Source organism: Bos javanicus, chromosome 1, assembly GCF_032452875.1.
Source record: "Bos javanicus breed banteng chromosome 1, ARS-OSU_banteng_1.0, whole genome shotgun sequence".
Classification (NCBI taxonomy): domain Eukaryota; kingdom Metazoa; phylum Chordata; class Mammalia; order Artiodactyla; family Bovidae; genus Bos; species Bos javanicus.
The window spans coordinates 157,319,737-157,339,693 of NC_083868.1; the positions used below are offsets into that span (position 1 = coordinate 157,319,737).

Consider the following 19,957-nt stretch of genomic DNA (forward strand, 5'->3'; position numbering starts at 1 on the left):
TTAGTTCCTCTTCACTTTCTGCCATAAGGGTGGTGTCATCTGTATATCTGAGGTTATTGATATTTCTCCTGGCAATCTTGATTCTAGCTTGTGTTTCTTCCAGTCCAGCGTTTCTCATGATGTACTCTGCATATAAGTTAAATAAACAGGGTGACAATATACAGCCTTGATGTACTCCTTTTCCTATTTGGAACCAGTCTGTTGTTCCATGGCCAGTTCTAACTGTTGCTTCCTGACCTGCATATAGGTTTCTCAAGAGGCAGGGAAGGTGGTCTGGTATTCCCATCTCTTTCAGAATTTTCCACAGTTTATTGTGATCCACACAGTCAAAGGCTTTGGCATAGTCAATAAAGCAGAAATAGATGTTTTTCTGGAACTCTCTTGCTTTTTCCATGATCCAGTGGATGTTGGCAATTTGATCTCTGGTGCCTCTGCCTTTTCTAAAACCAGCTTGAACATCTGGAAGTTCATGGTTCACATATTGCTGAAGCCTGGCTTGGAGAATTTTGAGCATTACTTTACTAGCGTGTGAGATGAGTGCAATTGTGCAGTAGTTTGAGCATTCTTTGGCATTGCCTTTCTTTGGGATTGGAATGAAAACTGACCTTTTCCAGTCCTGTGGCCACTGCTGAGTTTTCCCAATTTGCTGGCATATTGAATGCAGCACTTTCACAGCATCATCTTTCAGGATTTGAAATAGCTCAACTGGAATTCCATCACCTCCAATAGCTTTGTTCATAGTGATGCTTTCCAAGGCCCACTTGACTTCACATTCCAGGATGTCTGGCTCTAGGTGAGTGATCACACCATCGTGATTATCTGGGTCATGAAGATCTTTTTTGTACAGTTCTTCTGTGTATTCTTGCCATCTCTTCTTAATATCTTCTGCTAACCCTAACCCTAACCCAACCAGTAATGCTGAAGAAGCTGAAGTTGAACGGTTCTATGAAGACCTACAAGACCTTTTAGAACTAACACCCAAAAAAGATGTCCTTTTCATTACAGGGGACTGGAATACAAAAATAGGAAGTCAAGAAACACCTGGAGTAACAGGCAAATTTGGCCTTGGAACATGGAATGAAGCAGGGCAAAGACTAATAGAATTTTGCCAAGAAAATGCACTGGTCATAACAAACACCCTCTTCCAACAGCACAAGAGAAGACTCTACACATGGACATCACCAGATGGTCAACACCGAAATCAGATTGATTATATTCTTTGCAGCCAAAGATGGAGAAGCTCTATACAGTCAGCAAAAACAAGACCAGGAGCTGACTGTGGCTCAAACCATGAACTCCTTATTGCCAAATTCAGACTGAAATTGAAGAAAGTAGGGAAAACCACTAGACCATTCAGGTACGACCTAAATCAAATCCCTTATGATTATACAGTGGAAGTGATAAATAGATTTAAGGGCCTAGATCTGATAGATAGAGTGCCTGATGAACTATGGAATGAGGTTCGTGACATTGTACAGGAGACAGGGATCAAGACCATCCCCATGGAAAAGAAATGCAAACAAGCAAAATGGCTGTCTGGGGAGGCCTTACAAATAGCTGTGAAAAGAAGAGAAGTGAAAAGCAAAGGAGAAAAGGAAAGATATAAACATCTGAATGCAGAATTCCAAAGAATAGCAAGAAGAGATAAGAAAGCCTTCCTCAGCGATCAATGCAAAGAAATAGAGGAAAACAACAGAATGGGAAAGACTAGAGATCTCTTCAAGAAAATCAGAGGTACCAAAGGAACATTTCATGCAAAGATGGGCTTGATAAAGGACAGAAATGGTATGGACCTGACTTCAGAATATACTACAGAACCACAGTCATCAATATAGTATGGTACTGGCACAAAAACAGAAATATGGACCAATTGGACAAGCTCGAAAGCCCAGAGATTAACCCATACACCCGTGGGCACCTTATTCTTGACAAAGGAGGCAAGAATATACAATGGGGCAAAGACAGTCTCTTCAATAAGTGGTGATGGGAAAACTGGACAGCTATATGTAAGGAATGAAATTAGAACACTTCATAACACCATACACAAAGATAAACTCAAAATGGGTTAAAGACCTAAGTGTAAGACCAGAAACTATAAAACTCTTAGAGAAAAACATAGGCAGAACACTCTATGACATAAATCACAAGATCCTCTATGATCCACCTCCTAGAGTAATGAAAATAAAAATAAACAAGTGGGACCTAATTAAAAGCTTTTGCACAGCAAAGGAAACTATAAGTAAGGTGAAAAGACAACCTCAGAATGGGAGAAAATAATAGCAAATGAAACAACTGACAAAGGAGCAAATGTCTTTTAATTTGATGGCTGCAGTCACCATCTGCACTGCGTTTGGAGCCATCTATTTTTCATGAAGTGATGGGACTGGATGCCATGATCTTAGTTTTTTGAATGCTGGATTCAAAAACCTGAATGCTGGGGACTAAAGAGAGTTAAAGCATCAGTGAATAGTGAGAGGAAGTGTCTGAGCATAGAGAGAGGTAAGGCTTAAGGGCTGAGTGAGAGGCATTGTCAGGGCATAGGGAAGGAGTAGCATCTTGATGTAGTGAGCGGCAGTGTCCGAACATAAAGGAAAGGCATCCAGGAACATTAGAGGCAGTGTCAGGGCACAGCGAGGACCAGTGTCAGGGTCACAGTGAGGACCAGCGTCAGGGCCCATTGAGGACTGGGGTCAGGGCCACAGTGAGGACTGGGGTCGGGGCCACAGTGAGGATCAGCAGCAGGGCCACAGTGAGGACCGGCGTTAGGGCACAGTGAGGACTGGCATCAGGGCACAGTGAGGACCAGAGTCAGGGCACAGTGAGGATCAGCAGCAGGGCCATGGTGAGCACCGGTGTCAGGGCACAGTGAGACAAAATGCCTGCCATGGTGAGGCAAAGAGTCAGGCCCTAGAGAGGACCACTCTCAGGCTGTAGAGAGGACCAGATTCAGGCCATAGTGAGGGCCGGAGTCAGGCTGTAGAGAGGACCAGACTCAGGGCCCAGTGAGGACCCAAGTCAGTTCCCAGATCATAATGAGGCAGAGTCAGGCTGCAGAGAGTTCCAGAGTCAAGATGTAGTGAGGACCAGAGTCAGGGCGTAGAGACAACCACATTCAGGCCATAGAGAGGACCAGACTCAGGGCCCGTTGTGGACCAGAATCAGCTGAAGTGAGCAGAGTCAGTGAGTATGAACCCGAGTCAGGGCATAGTGAGAAGAAGAGCCAGGTAATAGAGAAGAAAAGAGTGAGGCTGCAGGGAGGACCAGAGGGAAACTATATTGAGGACGAGAATGAGGATGTAGTGAGGACAAGAGTCAGACTCTAGTGTGAGCAAAAAACAGGCCTTAGTGAGGATGAGAGTCAGGGCCCAATGAGGAATCATGTCAGACTCCACTGAGGACAGCAATCAGGCACCAGTGAGGCAAAGTGACAGGCCTGAGTGAGGAAGTGTAAGGCCGTAGTGATGCAAAAAGTCAGGAAGATGGGAGACAAAGAATCAGGCCATAGAAAAGACCAGAGTCTGGCTCTATTGAGGAGGAGAGCCAACCCCTAGTGAAGACCAGAGTCAGGGATGAGTTAGGATCAGACTCAGGGGCCCAGTGAGGACCAGAGTCAGGTCCCACTGAGGTGAAGAGGCAGGCCATACAGAGGATAGTGCAAAGCCAGAGGGAACCAGAGTCAGGGGGTAGCGAGGACCAGACTCAGGGCCCAGTGAAGACCCAAGTCAGGAACCATAGAGGCAGAGGATCAGGCCATCGTGAGGCAAAGAGTCTGACTGCAGAAAGGACCAGAGTCACGTGGTAGAGAGGAACTGATTTAGGCCATAGAGAGGGCCAGAGTCAAGCCACAGAGGGGATCAGACTCAGGGCCCAGTGATGTCCAGAGTCAGTGCTTAGTGAGGCCCAGAGTCAGGGCATTTTGAGAAGCAGTGTCAGGTAATAAAAGAGTGAGGACCACAGTAATGACGTCGTGTCCTCACGAGAGTCATGCTGCATTGAGACCAGAGTCAGGGGTGTGGGCCTGAGTTAGGGCCCAGTGAGGACCAGATTCAGGCCCAGTGAGGCAAAGTGTCAGACATGGTGAGGCAAATAATTAGGCCTTAGTGAGGACTAGTGTCAATTCAGGCCATTGTGAGGATCAGAGTCAGCCGGTAGTCAGCACTGTAATTAGGGTCCAGTGGGGACCACAGTCAGTGTGGTCCCACAGGCCCAGTGAGCCCAAGTGTCAGATCATAGTGAGGGAAAGATTGAGGCCGTACAGAGGAGCAGAGTCAGGCTGTAAAGACGGCCAGCATCAGGGCCCAGAGAGAATCAGACCCAGGGCTAGTGAGGGCGAGAGTCAGTCACTAAGACCGTGGGAGATGGATCCTAATGAAGACGAGAGGAGGCACTAGTTAACACGAGAGACAGCCCTAATGAGGATGAAAGTCATGCTGCAATGAGCACAGTCAGGCCATAGTCAGAAACAGAACCAGGGCCCAGTGAAGACCAGTGTCAAGCTCCAGTGAGGAAAAGAGTCAGGCCCCAGTGAGACAAAGAGTGAGGCCTGAGTGAAGTGAAGAGTCAAGCCGTAGTGAGGCAAAATTAGGCAGCTGGGTGGCAAAGAGTCAGGCTGAAGGAAGGACAAGATTCAGGCCCTAGTGAGGGTGAGAGTCACACCCTAGTGAGGACAGGAGTCAGGCCATAGTGAGGACCAGAGACATGCCCAGTGAGGACCAGAGTCAGGGCTCACTGAGGAAAAGAGTCAGGCAGAGAGGAGAGTCAAGACATACACAGGGCATGAGTCAGGCCGTTGGGAGGACCAGAGTCAGCCATAGAGAGAATTAGAATCAGGACCCAGTTAGGACCAGGCTCGGGACCCAGTGAGGGCCAGAGTCAGGGCCCAGTGAGGCAAAGAGTCAAGCCATAGTGAGGGAAAGAGTTAAGCAGTAGTGGGTTCAGAGTCAAGTCATAGAGAGGACCATGGTCAGGTCGTAGAGAGGACTAGAGTCAGGACCCAGTGAGGACCAGACTCGGGGCCCAGTGAGGCAGTCAGGCGCAGTGAGGACCAGAGTCAGTAGGAGAGCACCACTGTTGCCATAGAGAAAGCCGGTGTGAGAGCTCAGTGCAGACCATACTCAGGGCCCAGGGAGACCAGAGACAGTGCACAGTGAGGAGCCTGTCAGAGCACATCGAGAAGCAGTGTCAGGAAATAGACAGGAACAGAGTGAGGCTGTAATGAGGACAGAGTGATCCATAGTGAGCATAGAGTGATCTGTAGTGAGGACAGAGTGATCCACAGTGAGGAGAGAGTGATCCATAGAGAGGACAGAGTGATCCACAGAGAGAGAGTGATCCATAGAGAGGACAGAGTGATCCACCATGAGCAGAGTGATCAGTAGTGAGCACAGAGTGATCCACAGAGAGGACAATGTGATCCATAGTGAGCACAGAGTGATCCATAGTGAGGACCAGAGTCAGGCCCTAGTGAGCAGAAGGGTCAGGTGCTTGTGAGGAGTCATAGTGAGGACCAAAGTCAGGCCTTTGGGGACCAGAATCAGGGCCCTGTGAGGATCTCTGTCAGTCCCCAGTGAAGAAAGAGTCAGGACCCAGTGAGGTAAATAGTCGGACCAAAGTGAGGCAAAGATTCAGGCAATTGTGAGGCAAAGAGTCAGGCCATTGGCTGGAAAATGTCAGTTCAAAGAGCAGACCAAGGTTAGGCCATAGAGAGGACAAGGGCTAGGCTGTAGTGAGTGCCAGGGACAGGCTTACTGAGAACCAGGGTGAGGCTGTAGTGAGAATCAGTGAGGCCATAGAGAGGACCAGAGTCAGTCCACAGTGATGAGAGTCTGGCCCTAGTGAGGACAAGGGTCAGTCCATGGTGACGTTGACAGTCAGGCCCTGTTGAGGGCCAGAGTCAGTCCATGGTGATGACAATGGTCAGGCCCCAGTGAGGACCAGAGTCAGGGCCCAGTGAGGAGAGGACTCAAGGCACAGAGAGGACCAGAGTCAGCATCCAGAGAAGACGAGTGTCAGGATGTGGAGAAGACAAGTGTTTGGCCCTAGTGAGGATGAGAATCAGGTCTTAGTGAGGAGCTGTGTCAGGTCATATAAAGACAATGGTCAGGCTGTAGTGAGGACCTGTATCAGGGCCCAGTGAGGACTAGAGGAGTCAGACCCTAGTGAGGAAAAATAATAGCTGTGGATGTATCTGGTGATGGAAGTAAAATCCAATGCTGTAAAGAACAGTATTGCACAGGAACCTGGAATGATAAGTCCCTGAATCAAGGTAAATTGGAAGTGGTTAAACAGGAGATGGCAAGAGTGAACATCGACACTTTAGGAATCAGCGGACTAAGATAGACTGGAATGGGTGAATTTAACTCAGATGACCATTATATCTACTACTGTGGGCAAGACTCCCTTAGAAGAAATGGAGTAGCCCTCAGTCAACAAGAGTCTGAAATGCAGTACTTGGGTGCAATCTCAAAAACAACGTAATGATCTCTGTTCGTTTCCAGAGCAAATTGTTCAATAAGACTATTACTGCTGATGAATGATGTAGGAACACCTTCATGTGAGATAAAAATGAGGAAAATATGGAGGTGTATATGCTTGCTAGCTCACAGCGATCAGAAGCTTCAGTTTGCTCCATGGTTCTAAATCATCATTGCAAATCCAAGTCAAACCTCTGCAGGGGTCATTCTGAACAGTCTTGACTCCCTCCTGCACTGGGGTCTCCAGCGGTATCACACCCTCATCTCTTTTTTATCTTGTTTTTTTTTTGTAGATTCTCTTAGCAACCAAATGTCACCAGAATCTATTACATAGAATTATTTCAATGACTTATTCAATATTCAGTGACTTAAGTGGGAACAACAGCACCCACCTGCAAATTTACCTCTTAAAATCCACTGCATCAGAGATTTCCCTACTTATCCAGTGGTTAAGAACCCGCCTGCCAATGCAGGAAACATGGGTTTGATCCCTGGTCTGGGAACTAAGATCCCACATACCTCGGGGCAACTAAATCCATGAGCCAGCATCAACAAGAGAAGCCACCACACTGAGAAGCTTGTGCACCAGAAGAAGGGAGTAGCCCCCGCTTGCCACAGCTAGAGAGAGCCCTTCAGCTGCAACAAAGACGCAGCTCAGCGAAAAAGAAAAGAAAAAATCCCCTGCACAAAAATGTAACATGGGTGTGAGTTATGATGCTACAACCATGAGTTGTTTAGTCCCTAAGTCGTGTCTGACTCTTTGCGACCCCATGGACTGCAGCACACCAGGTCTCCCTGTCCATCACCAACTCCTGGAGTTTGCTCAGACTCATGTCCATTGAGTCAGTGATGCCATCCAACTGAGAGAGTCATTTCCTAGGCAGGTTGATAGGGAGTCTAGGGGTCCCCAAAGAGAGAGGGGTCTGGAATTCTCAAGGAGGAAAAAAGGACAAACTTTTTTTCTTTCTCCACATTCCTTAGGATTATATACCAATAATGTATCCTGCCTAAGGACAGTCTTTGGATTCAACCTTCTGTTATTTTAAAAAGTTAATTATGGGAGTATACCTGGTCTTTACAAGGATGTATCTTGCCTGAGGACAGTGTTATCTTAAGATGTAAATTATGGGAGTAGGTCGGAGGAGGTCTTTACAACCTCCAGACATTCTTTGGATTATATAACCTCATTATTAACACTAGCAAGCGGGTACTCTTTCTGCCCCCTTCTGATGCCTATGTCAGAAGCTTTCTCTATCTCCTTTATACTTTAATAAAACTTTACTACACAAAAGCTCTGAGCGATCAAGCCTCGTCTCTGGCCCCGGATTGAATTCTTCTCCTCCGGGGGCCAAGAATCCCGGTGTATTCGCGTGATTCAACAACAACCTTTCACAACCATCTCATCCTCTGTCACCCCCTTCTCCTCTTGCTCTCAATCTTTCCCAGCATCAGGGTCTTCTCCAATGAATTAGCTCTTCACAACCATAAGAGATAAAGACAAATAAAAAGTAGAAAATTTTGAAAGTTCAAACTTTAAGTATTTGCTTTGGTAGGAAAATGTAAATTGATAAGGCTTGTAAAGTGGAACTGGAGTGAAGCTGGCTGACTTCCAGTTTAATGGAGAACTATCTTCCCTTGGGCTTCCCTGGTGGCTCAGATGGTAAAGCGTCTGCCTGCAATGTGAGAGACCCGGGTTTGATTTCTGGGTCAGGAAGATCCCCTGGAGAAGGAACCGGCAATGCACTCTTGCCTGGAAAATCCCATGGACGGAGGAACCTGATAGGCTACAGTCCATGGGGTCACAAAGAGTTGGACACGACTGAGCGACTTCACTTTCACTTTCAAACACAGCTAAAGTGCCTGGACACGCCCTGATTACACAGATAATAAACCTGCTCAGGACTGTTCTTCCCTGGAACACTTTGTTCACCTGGTTTGGATTTATAAGAGGAAAGGGTTAAGGGTCTCAAAATGATGGAGAACAAACGGATAAGACCATTTAGAAGGCTCAATTGAGAATAACATTCTTCAGGTATTCACTCATACATACTTTGATTTTATTTTAGTTCAGTTGTATAAACTGTAACTTTTCATAAAACTGTGGCCTAAATGCCAGCAACTTTTAAGTTGGATGGGGGAGAAGAATCTGATTTCATTTAGGAAGAGTAACCACTATCTTTCCCTGACGTTCAACAGATGCAATGCAACACGTAGAGCTGCTGAAACAGGGTGCACAGTTCTAGCAAGAGGACAATGCTAAGACGTCATTATACCTCTCAGCACTTGGTCAAGGTTCACCCGCTATTTCTCCCTATCTTTCTAAAACATTAGAAACGGTTCCCGGACATCTGCCACATTCCAGGAACTTTTAATAAACCTTTGTGCACGATTTAAATTCCTAATCCCTGGCTATCTGGGCACAGTACGGAACATGGAAATCAGTAAAAATGATGGGTCCCTTGCAATCACACCAGGGGTCTGGGCTCAAGAGCGTCCTCAAACAAAGGCTGCGCGGCGTCCGCGGGCCCCCGGCAGAGCGGGCAGGTGAAGGACCGGGTCAGCCACTGGTTGATGCAGTCCAGGTGATACACATGCTTGCAGGGCAGAGGCCGGATGAGGTCCCCGGGCACCAAGTCCATCAGACAGACCGCGCACTCGGTGGTCTTCGTCTCGCATCCATCCCTTCCGTACACGTCTCGAGGTGGGCTCTGAATGAGGCGGATCCTTCGACGGAAGGTCAGCGGCGCTCCCGGCGGGGCTGCCCCCGCCCCGCGCCGCTCCGGACCCCGCGGTCCCCCCGCCCCCGGGCCGTCTCCGCCTCTGCGCTCTTGGAGGGGGGCCGGAAACCGAGGGACCGGCCGGTCGTCCCCGGTGCTGGAGCCGATGCAGTTCCCCATCTTTCAGGCCTGGGGGTGAGGTCCCTGTCCGCTGCTGACAGCCGGCTCTGCAGGACACCTCCTGGTTCCCAGGTCTGGAGAAGAAGGACTCAAGTTACTTCAGTTTCTCCTACCTGTGTCTCTAAACTGACAGGGAAAGAACTGTCGTCTGGACTCTAGCTAGACTGAAGAGCTATCAGCTCCATTCTGTTATTGTTTTAGTGGCTCAGTCTTCCAACTCCTTGCAACCCCATGAACTTTAGCCCCCAGGCTCCTCTGTCCTCCCGGCAAGAATACTGGAGTGGGTCGCCATGCCCTCTTCCAGGGGATCTTCCCCACCCAGGGATCAAACCAGGTTTCCCGCATTGCAGGCAGATTCTTTACCATCTGAGCCATCAGGAAAGTCCATGAATACTGGAGTAGGTAGCCTATCCCTTTTCCAGGGGATCTTCCCAACCCTGGAATTGAACCGCGGTCTCCTGCACTGCAGGCGGATTCTTTACCAGCTGAGCTACCAGGGAGTCTTGAATGCTTACCAGGATCCAAATCTATAGAGAAGATGACAAAGCCAGTTCTCTGCTGGGGTCACTGTCACCACGGAGTGTCTCTCTAGAAACTAAGCCCCTTTCAGATGGTGAGCTCTTATATGCAGCTTAACCCCATCATTGATATAACCTCATCAGGTATGGAACCCTTTGGGTCACATAATCTCATCATGCAGGTAATCCAGGGCAGCCACCTGAGTAACCCACCTGGATACCAGTCAGAACAAATCTAATCGACCCCACCTCTTTAATAAAGTATGTCCCCCAGGCACAGAACATGGCAATGATACAATTATGGAAAACTGGCATTTCCTGGAATTCTGCTCCTTCAGTCTGCCAGACAGAGTGGCCATCTCTGTTTTGTGAGTGGCCAGTGGCCTCACTGCTTTGTGAGGTTGTGTTGTCCTGATGCAGCTAGAGACTGTTACTAGTTCTTAGCAGCAGAACCATCCTACTCCTCATTCCCAAGACAACACCTAAGCTACCAGCATCCTCTCAAGCCAGGATGGCAAAAGGAGAAATGCTGGCGCTGTAAAAAGATACAGTTTTCAGGGCTCTGGAGCACCCCATGTCGTACTCTAAGTCTGAGAAAACCATCCGGGGTGGGTCTCTTCAGATCACACTTAGCTGCTGTACCTAAGGACCAGAATATTCTCCAAGCTTCAAAATACTGCAGAATCCTGAAATAAATTATCTAGTTGTATAATTGATCTTCCTGTAATGTCATTTTTCAACTCATTTATTTTCCAATAATATTAAAAAATTTGGCAATCATAGGACACAGGTTAAATAATAAATCATAAATTACCTTTGAAGAAAAATCAAGCTAGATCTTTTCATTTTCAGTTCAGTTCAGTTGCTCAGTCGTGTCCGACCTCACTCCAGCACGCCAGATTTCCCTGTCTATCACCAGCTCCCAGAGTCCACCCAAACCCATGTCCACTGAGTCAGTGATGCCATCCAATCATCTCATCCTCTGTTGTCCCCTTCTTCTCCTGCCCTCAATCTTTCCCAGCATCAGGGTCTTTTCCAGTGAGTCAGCGCTTTGCATCAGGTGGCCAAAGTATTGGAGTTTCAGCTCCAACATAGATCCTTCCAATTGGATCTCCTCGCAGTCCAAGGGACTCTCAAGAGTCTTCTCCAATACCACAGTTCAAAAGCATCAGTCAAATGCTCAGCTTTCTTTATAGTCCAACTCTCACATCCATACATGACCATTGGAAAAACCATAGCCTTAACTAGACAGACCTTTGTTGGCAAAGTAATGTCTCTGCTTTTGAATATGCTGTCTAGGTTGGTCATAACTTTCCTTCCAAGGAGTAAGCATCTTTTAGTTTCATGGCTGCAGTCACCATCTGCAGTGATTTTGGAGCCCCCCAAAATAAAGTCTGACACTGTTTCCACTGTTTCCCCATCTATTTCCCATGAAGTGATGGGACTGGATGCCATGATCTTCATTTTCTGAATGTTGAGCTTTAAGCCAACTATTTCACTCTTGTTGGGAGCCGGTGTGAGGACCTCCACCCATGGAAAAGGTCATGAGGAAGGAGGCTCGACATACGCAAAGGCGGGATCAAGTCTCAGGAGTCCCCCTGGAAATCCTCGAGCATCTACCCCCATAACCAGAGCCTGCCTACTTTACTACTTTGTGCTCTCACCTACACCTCTGACTTTACGGGGGGCTGTCCCCCACCACCTCTTTCGGAGAAGGAATTAACTTACAGCTCCAGTTAATAAAAACTCCTGGGCATGACAAGAGTGTTTTAACCTACAAACTCCTTTGAAGGTTCTCTAGCCTGCCTGACAGGCTTGTCCGGCCACATGTGATTGCTCACAGCCTCCCAACCGTGAGAGGCACGAGATGCTTTAAACCTTCTAAAAACAGATTCCTTAGAAAAGTTAGAAAACCATTAGTATAAGTAGTGGGCTGATTAGAAATTGTATTGGTGAAGGGTTTTTCATTTGTTGAGCCAATGTTTGTTGCTAAGTCTCCACATCCCCTGCCCTTACACACATTAATGAATATATAGAAGAAATAAGTATTAACCTTTGATATTAATCACGTTGGACCATCACGTTAGACTTTAGGTTAAGTAAATTCTTTCCTTAACTAAAACCCACTACACCCTCACCCTATAGGAATGTAACTTTATCTGGTACCTTCGGAAGGTGGAGTCTTTTTAAGAATAATCACCCCTGGAGAAATAAGTGTCCTGGTTGACTGACCGCTGTCACAAGGAGAGGGTCATAAATTGTCAGCAGGCCCCCTGGCCAGAAGATGATGTAATACCCCTAAGACCTCTGTATACATTTGTATGAAGCACCTGACTTTGATAAAAGTCAGGACTGCTGACCCCATGTGACTTTTGCATAACATCTCAGTGTATAAAAGTAGACCATGGAAAATAAAGAATTGGGATCAGTTTCTCGAAATACCAGTCTCCCCATGTCGCTCTCTCTCTCAAACTCTGGCCGAGTCTCCATCTGGAGCACGGAACCCACCAAGCTTACTAATTTTGCCTGGGCTTCTAAGATCCGACCGGGGAGGCCTCAGTGTCTCCTCTCCTTCGGGAGAACGGAAGGACGCCTGCAGCCTATGTAAGTGGTGCAAACTTCTTGTCTTGAAGTTTTATTGGTCTCCCGCGTAAACCAAGCTACTCAGCCTCTTTTCTCCACTGAATTTTCCTACTGAGCTATCCTCATTCTATTACTCTTTACATCTCTAATTAATATCTAATTGAAGCTATTGTATCCTGATCCTCGCCGATGCCGTCCCCGCTTCGAACTCCCTGGATAAGCCGGGGCTGGACCTCGGCACACTCTCCTCTCTCACTTTCATCAAGGGATTCTTTAGTTCTTCTTCACTTTCTGCCATAAGGGTGGTGTCATCTGCATATCTGAGGTTATTGGTATTTCTCCCGGCAATCTTGATTCCAGCTTGTGCTTCATCCAGCCTAGCATTTCTCATGATGTACTCTGCATAGAAGTTAAATAAGCAGGGTGACAATATACAGCCTTGACGTACTCCTTTTCCTATTTGGAACCAGTCTGTTGTTCCATGGCCAGTTCTAACTGTTGCTTCCTGACCTGCATATAGGTTTCTCAAGAGGCAGGTCAGGTGGTCTGGTATTCCCATCTCTTTCAGAATTTTCCACAGTTGATTGTGATCCACACAGTCAAAGGCTTTGGCATAGTCAATAAAGCAGAAATAGATGTTTTTCTGGAATTCTCCTGCTTTTTTGATGATCCAGCGGATGTTGGCAATTTGAGTTCTGGTTCCTCTGTCTTTTCTAAAATCGGCTTGAACATCTGGAAGTTCATGGTTCACGTATTGCTGAAGCCTGGCTTGGAGAATTTGAAGCATTACTTTACTAGAGTGTGAGATGAGTGCAATTGTGCGGTAGTTTGAGCATTCTTTGGCATTGCCTTTCTTTGGCATTGGAATGAAAACTGACCTTTTCCAGTCCTGTGACCACTGCTGAATTTTCTCAATTTGCTGGCATACTGAATGCAGCACTTTCACAGCATCATCTTTCAGGATTTGAAATAGCTTAACTGGAATTCCATCACTTCCACTAGCTTTATTTGTAGTGATGCTTCCTAAGGCCCACTTGACTTCACATTCCAGGATGTCTAGCTCTAGGTGAGAGACCACACCATCATGATTATCTGGGTCATTAAGCTCTTTTTTGTACAGTTCTTCTGTGTATTCTTGCCATCTCTTCTTAATATCTTCTGCTTCTGTTAGGTCCATATCATTTCTGTCCTTTATCGAGCCCATCTTTGCGTGAAATGTTCCCTTGGTATTTCTAATTTTCTTGAAGAGATCTCTAGTCTTTACCATTCTATTGTTTTCCTATATTTCTTTGCATTGATCACTAAGGAAGGCTTTCTTATCTCTTCTTGCTATTCTTTGGAACTCTGCATTCAAATGGGTATATCTTTCCTTTTCTCCTTTGCTTTTCACTTCCCTTCTTTTCACAGCTATTTGTAAGGCCTCCCCAGACAGCCATTTTGCTTTTTTGCATTTCTTTTCCATGGGGATGGTCTTGATCCCTGTCTCCTGTACAATGTCACGAACCTCATTCCATAGTTCATCAGGCACTCTGTCTATCAGATCTAGTCCCTTAAATCTATTTCTCACTTCCACTGTATAGTCATAAGGGATTTGATTTAAGTCATACCTGAATGGGCTAGTGGTTTTCTCCACTGTCTTCAATTTCAGTCTGAATTTGGCAATAAGGAGTTCATGATCTGAGCCACAGTCAGCTCCCGGTCTTGTTTTTGCTGACTGTATAGAGCTTCTCCATCTTTCGCTACAAAGAATATAATTGATCTTATTTCAGTGTTGACCATCTGGTGATGACCATGTGTAGAGTCTTCTCTTGTGTTGTTGGAAGAGGGTGTTTGCTATGACCATTGCGTTCTCTTGGCAGAACTCTATTAGCCTTTGCCCTGCTTCATTCTGTACTCCAAGGCCAAATTTGCCTGTTACTCCAGGTGTTCCTTGACTTCCTACTTTTGCATTCCAGTCCCCTATAATGAAAAGGACATCTTTTTGGGGTGTTAGTTCTAGAAGACCTTGTAGGTCTTCATAGAACTGTTCAACTTCAGCTTCTTCAGCATTATTGGTCGGGGCATAGACTTGGATTACCATGATATTGAATTGTTTGCCTTGGAAATGAACAGAGATCATTTTGTTGTTTTTGAGATTCCATCCAAGTACTGCATTTTGGACTTTCTTGTTCACCATGATGGCTACTCCATTTCTTCTCTGGGATTCCTGCCCACAGTATTAGATATATTGGTCATCTGAGTTAAATTCACCAATTTAGTCCATCTTAGTTCGCTGATTCCTAGAATGTCAACGTTCACTGTCATCTCCTGTTTGACCACTTCCAATTTGCCTTGATTCATCGACCTGACATTCCAGGTTCCTATGCAATATTGCTTTTTACAGCATCGAACCTTGCTTCTATTACCAGTCCCATCCACAACTGGGTGTTGTTTTTGTTTTGGCTCCATCCCTTCATTCTTTCTGGAGTTATTTCCCCACTGATCTCCAGTAGCATATTGGGCATCTACTGACCTAGGGAGTTCATCTTTCAGTGTCCTATCTTTTTGCCTTTTCATACTGTTCATGGGTTTCTCAAGGCAAGAATACTGAAGTGGTTTGCCATTCCCTTCTCCAGTGGACCACATTCTGTCAGACCTCTCCACCAAGACCTGTCCATCTTGGGTGGCCCTACATGGCATGGCTTAGTTTCATTCAGTTAGACAAGGCTGTGGTCCATGTGATCAGATTGGCTAGTTGTCTGTGATTGTGGTTTCAGTGTGTCTGCCCTCTGATGCCCTCTCGCAGTACCTACCATCTTACTTGGGTTTCTCTTACCTTGGATGTGGGGTATCTCTTCACGGCTGCTCCAGCAAAGTGCAGCTGCTGCTCCTTACCTGGGACATAGGGTAGCTCCTCTCAGCCATGGCCCCTGACCTCAGGCATGGGGTACCTCCTCTCGGCCACTCTTGTGCGCTGTCGCAGCTGCCTGTGCTTGCTAGCTTGCTAGCGGTTTTCATTTTAGATACAGATATTTGATTCCAGGCAGATCATTTTATAAAACCCTGTAGGGTGTATTGTATTCATAGCAACCATTTCGTGTCATCTATGCTCAACAAACATGGTTCGCTTTTATGTTCCTGTGTCTTTACAGCCTGACTTAAGCTGTAGCATTCGTGAGGCAAATGATTTTTTTTTTTTCCTAGAAATTAATATATAAGCCAGAAGACTCTGAACAAGGCCCATGCCATTTAGGAAGAATTAGCCTGAAATATAGGAAGGACATATTTTCAACTACTTTGGAGTTTAAAGGCTAGTTTAAAAGGGAAAATTTAAGGAAACAAAAATACCCTCTAGACATGATTCTGAAGGAAAACATTTGTGGAGCTGGGGAATAAAATAATAAACACACAGTAGTGAAATTAGTAAAATTTTATTTCAGCAGTTGGAAATAGGACTAAAGTTTTACAGTTTCTTCCCCCCATGGTGTCAGAACTTGGGTAAAGTGTCAGTGGTGAACAGAACCGCTGTGCCCGGGAGCTGAGGGCAGGCTGGCGGTGGGGCTGTGGGGCAGAGGTGGGGGTGCTGGCCTGGGCAGGGCAGCAGGACTGGGTTCTGGGCCCAGAGTCATGACAGGTCCAGAGGTTCTCCGTCAAAGGCATGTGGAAACCACTGAGTGAATTAATGATATAACTGCATTTGGTTTTGTGAATGAGATTTTCCCTTTGGAATGGAGTGAATTATTTCAGTTCAGTTCAGTCACTCAGTCATGTCCGACTCTTTGCAACCTCATGGACTGCAGCACACCAGGCTTCTCTGTCCATCACAAACTCCCTGAGCATGCTCAAACTCATGTCCATTGAGTTGGTAATGCCATCCAACCATCTCATCCTCTATCATCCCCTTCTCCTCCCGCCTTCAATCTTTCCCAGCATCAGGGTCTTTTCAAATGAGTCAGCTCTTCACAGCAGGTGGCCAAAGTATTGGAGTTTCAGCTTCAGCATCAGTCCTTCCAATGAATATTCAGGACTGATTTCCTTTGGGATTGATTTCCTTGCAGTCCAAGGGACTCTCAAGTCTTTTCCAACACCACAGTTCAAAATCATCAATTCTTTGGTGCTCAGCTTTCTTTATAGTCCAAATCTCACATCCATACGTGACCACTGGAAAAACCATAGCTTTGACTATATGACCTTTGTTGGAAGAGTAATGTCTCTGCTTTTTAATATGCTGTCTAGGTTGGTCATAGCTTTTCTTCCAAGGAGCAAACGTCTTTTAATTTCATGGCTTCAGTCACCATCTGCAGTGATTTTGGAGCCCAGAAAAATAAAGTCTGACACTGTTTCCACTGTTTCCCCATCTATTTGCCATGAAATGATGGGACCAGATGCCGTAATCTTCGTTTTCTGAATATTGAGTTTTAAGCCAGCTTTTTCACTCTCTTTAATTTTCATCAAGAGGCTCTTTAGTTCTTCACTTTTTGCCATAAGGGTGGTGTTATCTGCATATCTGAGGTTATTGATATTTCTCCCAGCAATCTTGATTCCAGCTTGTGCTTCATCCAGCCCAGCATTTTTCATGATGTACTCTGCATATAAGTTAAATAAGCAGGGTGACAATATACAGCCTTGACATACTCCTTTCCCAATTTGGAACCAGTCTGTTGCTCCATGCCCAGTTCTAACTGTTGCTTCCTGACCTGCATACAGGTTTCTTTCTTTCTTTTTTTTTTTTTTTTGCATACAGGTTTCTCTGGAGGCAAGTCAGATGGTCTGGTATTCCCATCTCTTGAAGAATTTTCCACAGTTTATTGTGATCCATACAGTCAAAGGCTTTGGTGTAGTCAATAAAGCAGAAGTAGATGTTTTTCTGGAACTCTCTTGCTTTTTCAATGATCCAACGGATGTTGGCAATTTGACGTCTGGTTCCTCTGCCTTTTCTAAGTCCAGCTTCAATTCTAAATCCACCTAAATCTGGAAGTTCTTGGTTCACATATTGTTGAAGCCTCGCTTGGAGAATTTTGAGCATTACTTTGCTAGTTTGTGAGATGAGTTTAATTAATTGTGAATTAATTCAACAGGGTATTATTGTATTTTAAGAAACACATGACAGACAATATTAGGGAGGCAATGGATGGACGAGAAAGAGGAAAGTAGAACCGACAAAGTGATTTTTTTTCTGATGTTACTGACCATGAATGAGGCAGTGCTAGGCATTGCTGTGGGTGCTGGGTATAAAGTGGTGGAAAAGTTGTAGTTTTTAGCCTTTGATGTATTTAAAATCTAAATAAACTGCTATTAAACCACAAATTACATTAGTATGTTAGCCTAAAGTACAATGTTTTCAAAGAGAACTAAATTCTTCATCTGGTTAGGCTTTGGCCAGCGCAGCGAAGCCTGTCTGGGGATGCGTTACCTGGAGCGCGTCAGTGCCTGGTCAGAGCAGTGCTGTGTGGCGGGGGCGACCGGGAGGGTGGGGGTGGGGAGCCTCCTCCCCAGGGGAGGGGTTCTGCACCTGGGCTGCTGCCCTGCCCCTGGTGACCGCTGAGGCCACCGGGTGGAAGACCAGAGGGGCGGGTCCCCTTGCTGATCTCGTGGCCTGTGTCCACTCAGGCGATCAATCACAAACAGGGCCCATCAAGTTCCCACCCTCCCTGCAGCCCTCAAGCTCCTCCCCCATCTCCCTCCTCGCCCACTCCCTAGATGCAGCCCACCCCCCCACTCCCTCCAATCCTTCTAGAAGTTCTTCTATCTGCCTTTAGTCTTCTAGGGTTTGGGGATTGGGGACTGCTTAGAGTTCAAGCATCCCCACACCCCGCTGTCTTCCTTGGTCTTCTCTGCCCCTCAGAGAACTGGCCAGAGAGCCTTGTACTGACCCCACGAGGAGGGCTGGGAGGGGCTTGCAGCCTGGTTGTGTCCCATCCCAGGACACATACAGTGTAAACAGGACCAGGCTGCCTGCTCTTTAACAGTGTCAGGACCACCCCCTTCACCCCACCAGCCACAGGGACACATGCAGCCCCTTCTCCACTGCATCCATTCAGGTTTCAATAAGCAGCCTCCTCTGGCTATAGGGCCCCCTGCGGTCCGAGGAAACCCCTTGGCAGGGGTTGAAGGCCAAGGTCCTTTCTCTCTCATCCAGCACCTGAGAATGTGTGGAGCCGGGACACCCCCAGTTGCCCATCTCTGCTGTGATGAGAGGAGACAGAGCACAGTACTGGAGCACAAAGGGGTGGCCAGAAGCCACTTACAGGCTTGGAGCCTGGATCAGACCTCAGAGCCCAGTAGCCCTGTTTCCCAGCCCAAGCTCGCTCTGACCCACAGCTCAGAGGTATGGGGGAGCAAGTTTGAAGAGATGGAAGTGGAAAAGGAAATCATAGTTTAATTATGTGGCAACAATAGGAGCCCAAGTCAGGGAGACAGTTAATGAGGAGCTGCGAGGTCAGCGTGTCCGAGGAGAGTGGGGCCAGGACAGTCAGAGCAAGAGTGGGCAGAGCATCCATGGCAGGAGTTCACTCACAGCAGAGGCTTGGTGACATCACCACTGCAGATGTGAAGGCAGAGCTTGGCCTGTCCAGAAGGGAAGGTCTTTATTTATGAAACAATTGCCTGGTGGCACAGTAACCATAATTCCCCACGACAACCTCCAGTGAAGTAGCAACGTTTCTCTGTCCTGCAAATGTGACCTCAGAGGAAGAGTCCAAACTAGCAAAATTTCACACTGCGAGAGAGATGCCCAGGGTGTGGGTCTGGGTTCTGACCCCGGGGTCTGGGTTCTCTCTTATCCTCCTACTTACTTATGAATGAGGACTCTCACTTACAGTGTGCCTGCAAAGGGAGACACTGTTTAGTTATTAAAGGGTGCTGCTTGAGGATGAATATCTTTTATCTAGAATATGCCTCAGCTGCTTCAAGGCAAGTGCTCAGTGCGGGTGTCATCTGGACCAAGACTTTTAAAGCTAAGCAGAGAACAATACTACCTTTCCCATTTGGAGGGGCCACATGGCTATGTGAACTGGGCTTGGAGAATGAAAAGAACACTGTAGAGGATTAAGGAGCTAGGATTGGGTGGGAGAATTAGGGCAAATGAAAAATTTTGCCCATCCTTTCCTGGATATGCTGTTCATCAGGGACTAGAAGCATCTTCAGTGTCTCCAATTCACAGGTAGGTCAGTCCCTCTCTTATACCCACTGCTGCCAAGCAACATGTGGGTTTCATTAGCAAAGGGAACTGAAGGACAGAAAAACCGATCTGTGGGTTCCATGCTTATAGACTTTGAGTTCCCAGTGTTTTACTGGACAGCGGATGACCATCACACCCACAAGGAGAATTTGTCCTTATGTATATGCTTGTGTCACAGGAACGAGGTATGTTGAAAGATGTATTTTCAATTCCCAAGAGTGACCAGTTAAGGCTGATCTTGCCTTAGAGAGCTCAGATGAGAAGAGCAGGAGTCAGGAGTGCTTCTTAGGAAGCATCGTCTCTTTTGGTTGGTGTGTTCTCTTCCTA

The 19,957-nt window shown here is 46.6% G+C and overlaps 1 protein-coding gene across 1 annotated transcript; it reads right to left on the minus strand.

The window, feature by feature from the left end:
- Positions 1-8,938: 8,938 nt before the first annotated feature.
- Positions 8,939-9,370, minus strand: LOC133253027 (RING finger protein 11-like). Its single transcript, XM_061426184.1, has one exon. It carries the CDS (start codon positions 9,368-9,370, stop codon positions 8,939-8,941), a length of 432 nt encoding a protein of 143 aa, XP_061282168.1.
- Between the last annotated feature and the right edge of the window lie 10,587 nt (positions 9,371-19,957).

Coding starts and splice junctions, on each gene's coding strand:
- LOC133253027 (XM_061426184.1), bottom strand. CDS start 9,370: ATGGGGAACTGCATCGGCTCCAGCACCGGGGACGACCGGCCGGTCCCT.